At 41.6% G+C, this 9,254-nt stretch overlaps 2 protein-coding genes across 3 annotated transcripts in view; both read left to right on the top strand.

The window, feature by feature from the left end:
* arhgef2 (rho/rac guanine nucleotide exchange factor (GEF) 2) overlaps positions 1-4,112 on the top strand; it is a gene marked incomplete at its 5' end in the record, with an annotated part of 14,437 nt that extends 10,325 nt beyond the window's left edge. The window contains 4 exon segments of one of the 2 annotated variants that reach the window (XM_035671988.1): positions 930-980; positions 1,062-1,364; positions 1,464-1,620; positions 1,749-4,112. In XM_035671988.1, the coding sequence (XP_035527881.1) occupies positions 930-980; positions 1,062-1,364; positions 1,464-1,620; positions 1,749-1,798 (561 nt within the window). 2 annotated transcript variants of the gene reach the window in all.
* A 2,959-nt stretch (positions 4,113-7,071) lies between these two features.
* On the top strand, positions 7,072-7,425 carry LOC118336567 (cornifin-A-like). The gene has a single exon (XM_035673235.1). The coding sequence runs from the start codon at positions 7,072-7,074 to the stop codon at positions 7,423-7,425; it is 354 nt and encodes a 117-aa protein (XP_035529128.1).
* Positions 7,426-9,254: the final 1,829 nt, after the last annotated feature.

Genomic DNA, 9,254 nt, shown 5'->3' with positions numbered 1-9,254 from the left:
TGATGATGAGGATGAGGATGATGACGATGATGAGGGTGACGAGGATGATGAGGATGAGGGTGATGATGAGGATGATGACGATGATGAGGGTGACGAGGATGATGAGGAAGAGGGTGATGATGAGGATGAGGATGATGAGGGTGATGAGGATGATGAGGATGAGGGTGATGATGAGGATGAGGATGATGAGGATGATGAGGGTGATGAGGATGATGAGGATGATGAGGATGAGGATGATGATGAGGATGATGAGGATGATGAGGGTGAGGGTGATGATGAGGGTGATGACGATGAGGATGAGGATGAGGAGATGGCTGGTGAAGAGATGGTAGAAGCGCAGGATTAACAGTAAGTGAGTAGCTGGAGGACCGCAGTAAATATACTGTTGGGTTGATGAGTTGATTGAAGAGGAGCAGAGCTGGAGGGAAAACCACAGACAGAGAGACAGACAGGAGAGGGTACATTTAATAAAAACATCATTTTACAACAAGACAAGTATTCGCTCTTTTATACAGAGCTTATTAGCCAATAGAGCTATTAGTAATGTAAGATGTCAGACTGTAGACAAAGATAATGTTATAATATTGAGAGAACTGGACTAATTACAGCAAAGCCAAAATCTAGTGTTTAGTTTTTATTATTTTGTTAACGTTAATATTATATAGAATAAATATTGTTTGTTAATAAATCATTGTGATCTACTCGTTCTTAGTTAACTGTGTTAAAGGAGGGAGGATTGTAGTGGGAGCACTGGTCTCACTGTGGTTTTATATATAGGTTATATAGACCATTATGAAACCTATAATATAATATATACATTTCTTTTGGTTTCTGATTTTTCCTCACAGGAAGTTTTTTAAAAAGAAAAGAGTTTGCTCAACATAAAATGTTATAAAATGTTTAATAATATACACGGTTTCTGTCCACAGGAAGTCCGTCACCGATTGGTCAGTCTGAGCACGCAGCTTCACGCCCTGCAGGTACGACAACAGGAAGTTACTGACGTATTGGAAATGATTGATAATGTTACCTGCCATCTAACTCGCTGACTCCGCCCCCAGGCTGTTGTGATTCGTCAAGACTCGATTCTGGAGCTGTCAGTAAGGACGGGCCTCGCCCCCTCCTCTACTGCAGGCCCCGCCCCCGTCCCCACCGCCGGGCCCCGCCTCAGTCGGTCGATGTCACGGGACACAGGGCTGGACGCCGGCGGGGAGACGGTGCTGCTGCAGCGACAGGTGGAACTCCTGCAGGAGGAAGTGACACGGCTGCGTCTGAGGGGGGAGGAGCCAGGCAGAGAGGGGGTGGAGCCAGGCAACAGGAAGAGGAGTAATGGAGAGACCAGTGATGTCATCAAGGGAGAGCAGGTGGGTCAGGTGGATGATTAACTGAAGGAAGGTAATCCAAGGTAAATTTAGCCAAAAGCTAAGCTAACAGAAGCTAAGCTAAGGTTTCTGTGTCAGCAGGTGAGCAGGAGGCGTGGCAGCAGGGAACTGGAGCCCCGCCCCCTTGCCCCACTGGCCAGCCAGGATCCAGTCGACCAATTAGACGGCGTCCAGGAAGGAAACGAGGAGGAAGAGGAGGAAGTGATGAGGATCTCTCCTCGCTCTGACAGCCCCAGAGGTCAGTTCACTAATCGATAATTGTTATTGATCAATAAAATAATTTTGTAACAACAATGTATTGTGATAAAGATGATAATGTGATAATATCATTGTCACCATGGTAACCTGTGACCTTTGACCTCTCAGATCTGCAAGACATCCCAGAGGAGAGCGAGTGCGGAGCTGACCCCAGTTAACTTCTGCTGATGTCGCCGTGATGTCACCGTGATGTCACTGTGGTGTCACAGCCACTGTCAGACTTTTATCATGGAAGTTGGAGTGGGAGATGATGTCACTTCCTTACAGAAGTGTGTTCGACCAAATGAGACGTTTTTAAAAAGGGGGAGTAAAACCATGTGACCTGTTTACATCATCACGTCAGCTGGAGCCCCGCCCCCAAATGCTAGAGGGCGGGGCATTATATTGGGAGGGCGGGGCTTAAATTGTTTAATAGGAGGAATAGGACACTACATTACCCAGAATGCCTTTGGATATCAACACCTGCAGTCGCCACCTGCTGTTCAGTTGNNGGGGGGGGGGGGGTGTATTTATGTGGTAACGTCAGTAGTTGAATTGTAGAAACTTTGTATGATTTTATTTTCAGAACTAAAGTTTCTGAAACCAAAAACCAGATTTTTAAATTTGGGAACAAAGTTTAAACGTTTACAGGAAGTCCGTTTTCATAGCAGAAGGTTTAGTTGACCTCCATCTGCCTGACAGGAAGACTTTAGGGTGCATGGGGGAGTCATGAGGGTCTGGGGGTCTAGGGTTGTCGGGGGCTGGATTATATATTGTAGTAGACAAGTTTAAAGAAACAGGAAGCTGTTTGCTGTCTGACTGACAGCACTGCTGAAGAGATCCTGTCTGTTAGCATGTTAGCATGTTTCCTTTCTACGTGTATAGAGCTCCGACGTTCCGTCCGACTGGTTGGTCTGAGCCAATCAGATTGTTTTCATTGACATGTTTTTTTAACCAAAACACTTCATTTACAGTGTGATGAAGGACAAGAGCTGCTCTTCATCAAACAATAAAGTTTAAAGTCCAGTTCAGACCAAAGATTCACCGTGAGAACAAACTGTTTTAGAACGTGTCAGCGGTGTGAATGGACCCGTCTCCGGTGGTTGGTTTTAGAACATCCGATCACGCACAGACGCATCGTACAGGTGTGAACGCTTCAAACACGCCTCGGCAAACCTTGAGCTGAAAAATGCTAAATATTTTAATTGAAACAACGATGTGCCACAGGAACACAACGGTTCTGCAGTTGGAATCCGACTTCAGTGGACGCTCTGGTTGAATGTTGCAACCGGGACCTCAGATATTCTCACTTCCTCAGTTCAAATGCCGTTGCTTTGGAGACAATACACCATCTCTCTGTATCGGTCTGAACTGGACTTTAGAAACATCACATCGTTAACTGGATGACTGTTGCCATGGAGACAGTCTCCACTGGCTGAATCATTAAATTAACTGAAATCAAGACGATGATGATGATGACGATGATGATGATGATGATGATGATGATTTAAAGCAGCGGTTTCCAACCTTTTTCTGTCAGTCAGTAAACTTAATTCAAACCACAGATCTGGATGGATTTTGAGCAGATTATTTCCTGTTTAGGAAACTTTTTCTACAAATCTCTGTGTTTGTATGATTTTTAACGATCAGACTCAGGCTTCAATGTTTCCTCGTCCCTTTACTTTTATTCACAGAAGTGAAGCAGATTTAGGTCTACTGTGTATTTTTAAAGTTTTCTTAACGCCTTAAAAGACCTTGCGACCCCCCATGAGGCTTTGGGGACCCCCAGGTTGGGAACCACTGATTTAAAGTGTCAAAGAGTTTAAGTTCAGTATTTCATCAGGGAACAGAAAGACGAACTGAACACTCTTCATCATCCATGTGACTGAAAAACGATCACATGACACAAAAACACCAAAACAGTCTTCAGTTCGTAAGTCTAAAAGTCTAAAAGTGATATTAATGAATAACTTCAAACTAATGAATAAATAAATATTAAACATCATGCTGTATGGAAAGGACTGAAACTAGAGACTGAGACCAGAAACTCTGAGCTCATTAATCAACTTCTCCATAAAACTCCATACTATCAGAGTGGAGCTGCCCCCTGCTGGCTGTTACAGAGAATGCAACTGTATCTTATTATTTACATCTGTTTGTTGTTGATGTTTCAGGTGTTTTTGTATCATGTGATCTGATGAAAATGAAAATATGAAATTTGATGACTTGAATCAGTTTGTTGGTATACTAAAGTTTATCTTTGAGTCTGTTATTGACGACAGCTGATCCAGGATCAGTGGATCAGGGTTCAGACTGGTCTGGAGTCTGCTTTGTGTTTTACTGTAGTTTTAGAAAGTGTGTGTATAAAGATCTGATCAGGAAACTGTAAATGATGTTTGTTGTAAGTTTATTGATCTGACTCATAATTCTAATCAACTGTTTTTATTCAAATCATAAAATATTTCCTGTTTAACTCACATTCAGGATTGATTTCATTCTTTTATCTTCTCCAAGAATATGACTGATGTATTGATCAATGTATTGATCAGCTCAGATCTTTTCTTTGATCAGAAAACAAAGATCAACCTGAGGACATTTTAAATGTTGAATGTCTCCATTCAGACAGATCTGTTGGATGATCACCAATCAATCACATTGATCCCTGAGATAGTGATCAGGAAACCTTACAACGGAAGCAGAAGAGTGTTAAAGGACAATTCCGGCTCTGGGATATGTTTTCATTCTAATCGCACGGACCAGTTTAGCACAAACCGCGAATTACCCGTATAACACTAGTCAACGGGGCCTTTAAGCGTTTATTTCATTTGAAACCTTGTGTACATAGAAAAGGTTAGAGATGATATAAAGATGTGAGATTGTGTCGGGTATCTGCACAGTGATACAAACATTGTTTTTCTACCATGGTACAAAGGTCCGAGGATATCAAAATTAGAGGGATCCCGCCCCCTCAGTCTCGTAGTTAAGGTTGGAGTGTGTACATGGTGTGCGTGGGAGTTGGAATCTGATAAACGTGATGTCTGGTGTGTGTGTGTTATACCACAATTGGACCTGTCATGGACCCTTTAAAATTAATAATGATGCTGGTCAGTTTTATCGTCAGCCATCAAGCAGCGACAAAGTGTCGTACAGTGCTCAGCACACAACAAGATATTGCTAACAATTATTCAGCGTAGCACTGACAGTACTACAGTGCAGACATAAAACTACAATTCGAAATCTAAGGTCTACACAGCTTGCGAACGGTATACAAGTGATTCGAGACTACAGAGCGATGATACATGATGTGAGGTGATCTAGCAAATAATACTCACAGTAACAATATATGAGCACGAGTTAAAAAATAGCGTATCCGGAGAACAGGTGTACAGAAAATCGAGACACAGTGAAACAGTAAGTCCCGTGAACCATTTGCACAGTACGAGCATCACAAACAATACTCAGGGATGTCTTGAAAGCAATACTCCGAGATATCCCACGAATACCAGTTTCCTAGGGTGAACATCACAGCTTTGGACAAAGGTGAGATACTAGCATATTAAAGTCAAGTGAAGACCATGCGTGATATCTGAGGACACAACGTGTTGACACGGAGTTACACGTGTCACGATGTTAATCTGGTACTAGTGCCACTGGTCAAGTCGAGCGATTAAACACAAGTAGGAATCGTATCACTGAACGTAACTAAGGAGGTGCGAGCTGTATCCATCTAGAAGACCTCTAGATTCTACATGAGATAATCTTCACAATGGTGTACAATGCAGAGGTACGTTCAGGTGTATCTTAAGATACACCGATATCTTAACCTTATAGCCCACCGTGTGAGTTTCAACATCTTGTGTATCCTTATTATTTATATGCGTTACTTAAACATAATTGCAAGCTGGTATTGCTGATAGATACAATATACTGTTTACGTGTGATAGAAGTGGCTGGTAATCAGGCGAAAATGAATGCCTGACTACAAAAGGGAGACACCGATACCAGACAATTTGGACCAAAGGATGTTACATTCGGCGAGATTACTTATTATATTACACGAAGGTATCACAAATCAGCCCAGAGATTAAAACAAATGAGTCTCAGCATACTAATAATCTAATATTCAATCTAACCATCTTAGTTTCTCTCTTGCGTGATCATCCATTAGCCTCGCTAAGACAGTTAGCTAATTACATCTCTTCCATAATACTAACAATCTACCTCCACTTCTTAATACACCAGGAGGTGAGGAAGATCCATTAGTAACAACCCTTTAAGTATTCTCCGAGTCCCACATCACAGCATTAACCGCGTGGAACTGAAAATTTTATCATTTTTGCGTTTGATAATCCTCTGGCGGCCTCAGAATGACATCACCAATAACTAATCCCTCATTCTCAACACCGATACACTTTCCTGGATCCTCTCAGCTCTGTCCTCAGCCATACACAGTTCCGCCTGCCTTTGCAGCAATCTTCTTGTATCTCATATCTCCTTCAACAGAGATCAGAGATACGCTGTAATCTCCGAAAAATTTGCCTTCCACTCTATCTGTCTTCTTCTTGGTTGCCAGAGAACATCATAATACAAACCTCAATCAAATCAATCAATCAATCAATCCATTCAGAAACCAATAAATTAATTCAATAGGTGGGGGGGGGGGTGGGGGGGGGTGTTCCTCCCGGTCTGACTGGGAACCTCAATCCATGCTATGCTTACCTAAAACACGCATGATTAGAATTATATTCTTCCACTACTTCAGCCTCACGTATCAAATACCCAGAAGCCCAGGACCTTGTCACAAGAACCCATGTAACTACAAAACACCTGTATCAGAAACCCTCGTACCAGAACCCTGTGAACCTCCAGAAACCCTGATAATTTCAGAAACACGAACCTGTACCCAAGAACGCACTGTAAACCACAGAACCCTGAATACTTACAAGACTCCATCGATACGTCAGAACCCCTGTACTCCAGAACCCTTACTCAGAACCTGTAAACCCTGTCACTCAGAACCCTGTACTCAGTACGCACTATCACACAAACACTATAAAATAACAAATAAAGAGTACATTAAAAAATAATTAACGAAAAAACCTACAACCTCAAGACAAACTCTTCGACAATTACCATTTATAATTCCACTGTACCCTCTTTGCACGTGACTTTTTCCTTTTTTTGTCTAATTCATGAGTTAATATATCTACATACATTACTTATAAAATAGAAATATTTATTTATCTTGTCATATATCCTCACATTACTTCCAATCACTATATAACTTTTTATCCACTCATCTCAATATTTATTCCACACATTCTTATCCTAAAAAATACCAAATTATTTACAATCATCACAAAATTGTCTTCTTCATATTTGTCAGAACAAAGAACCCGGAAACCTGTACTCGAACCCTGTACTCAGAAACCAGAACCCTGTACCCAGAACCATGAACCCCTGTACTCAGAACACTGTAACCCAGACCCTGTACTCAGACCCTGTACCCAGAACGCCTGTACCCAGACCTGTACCCAGAACCCTGTACTCAGAACCTGTACTCAGAACCTGTACTCAGAACCCAGAACCCCTGTACCCAGAACCCTGTACCCTGAAACCATGTACTCAGACCCTGTTACTCCAGAACCCTGTATCAGAACCCTGTACCCAAGAACCCCTTGTACCCTGTACTCAGAACCCGTACCCTGAACACCTGTACCCAGAACCCTGTTACCCAGAACCCTGTACCCTGAACCCTGTACTCAGAACCCAGAACCCTGTACCAGAACCTGTACTCAGACCCTGACTCAGAACCCAGAACCCAGAACCTGTACTAGAACCCTGTACCAGAAACCTGAACCCAGAACCCTGTACCCTGAAACCCTGTACCCTGTACCCTGAACCCTGTACTCAGAACCCTGAACCCTGTACCCAAGTAACGCCTGAACCCAGAACCCTGACCCCTGTACTCAGAACCCTAACCCTGTACTCAAGACCCCTGAACCCTGAACCCTAAACCCAGACGATCATTTACCTGGTATCTGATACTGGGATCAATATTGGATCTGATACCTGATACTGGGATCCAATAATACGAGATAAGTTTGATAATTTGATGAGAACCAGTCCAGACCAGTGAGGAACGTGTACCGTTGTTGTTGTTTAGTAACTGTCAAGTATCTGATCAGTTTCCTCTCCGTGTTGTTGTCATTGATTGCTGTATTGATTAATTTTGAAACATTTTGTTCAGTGGAGCAGTTTTGTTTCAGTCCAGCAGTTTAAATGTCTTTTATCTAAATGTTCACTTCACTGAAACATGATTATTGAATCAGTGATAGTTTTCCTCACTGTGGTCTAACGAATATAAGGTTTAGTGGATAATTAGTCTGATCGATCTGTTTGTGACGGTCTAATGTTGATTCTGTATGATCAATAACTGAATTGATATATTTGTATGAGAAACTAATGAGTTGTATATATTTATGATCAATAATAATCGATTAATTGGATCATTTTACGGTGTCTTTCAGTCTGACGTGTTGTTGTGCTGTTTAGCATGTTAAGGCTCCTGATGCTAACAGCGGACCACCCGCCCTTTTAGCCTGTTAGCTGCTAGCGGAGTTGAGCGTTAACAGAACCAGGTAGCTGTACATGGAGCTCCTTCTCACCCTGCCCGGGTCTTCACAGACACACCTGCGGATCGGATCACTTCCCTGTTAGCAGGAGGCTAGCTGTAGCGGCTAACTGAACGCAGCTAGCGGCTGTCTCAACTCAAAACACTCAATAAAGTTTCTACAGACTGCGGGTGGGGACTCTGTCTGTCCCTGGTCCTGCTCTGGTCCTGCAAATCTGGTCCTGGTCGCGGTTCGGGTTCAGGTCTCCGGCTGCTTCCTGATCAGGACTACACCAAACTCCAGGATACACCCTCTTCCGGGTTAAATTCCCTCCACAGGAAGTGACGCCAAAAACTCATAGGCTCGAAAAACAAATTTTTCCAATAACAATATATAATAAAGTTATTATTATTATTCATTTTATGAATGTAAAATTAAGTAATGAGTAATTCATTCATTTTCTTTAATTCACTTCAATGTAAATGTGTTAGCTAATAAATCTGTAGTCCCTGAGCAGGTTTAACAGATTAGTGCACGATAATATAATATTATACAAGATTATACCTGAACATAATGACATATTGTTCATTGCTGGTGAATTTATTAAGCTCATCGAGAGAATGCCCAAGAGTGTGCAAAGCAGTAATCAAAGCAAAAAGGTGGCAATTTTGAGGAACCTAAAATATAAAACATATTTAGAGTTAATTTCACACTTTTTTTTGTTTACTACATAATTCCCATAATGTGTTCATTCAATATGTTTTGATGCCTTCAGTGAGAATCCTACAATAGTAATAGTCAATGAAAATAAAGAAAAAACATTAAATTAGAAGATGGTCCCAAACTTTTGACTGGTAGTGTAATATACAGTATATATATATACATATAATATCAATACATTATAAATTATAAATGATTAATTATAATGTAAATTAGAAAGCTCTCTGTTCCGTCCATCCAGACCAGACTGGAAGTAAAGATGGTGTCTAATTCCTTCCCGATTATAAACCATCTTTTTTTA

This window comes from Morone saxatilis, unplaced genomic scaffold (assembly GCF_004916995.1).
Source record: "Morone saxatilis isolate NCDOM2014 unplaced genomic scaffold, NCSU_SB_2.0 Contig24, whole genome shotgun sequence".
Lineage (NCBI taxonomy): Eukaryota > Metazoa > Chordata > Actinopteri > Moronidae > Morone > Morone saxatilis.
Note: the sequence above shows the minus strand (reverse complement) of the source record. Positions and strands in the feature narration are given on the sequence as shown.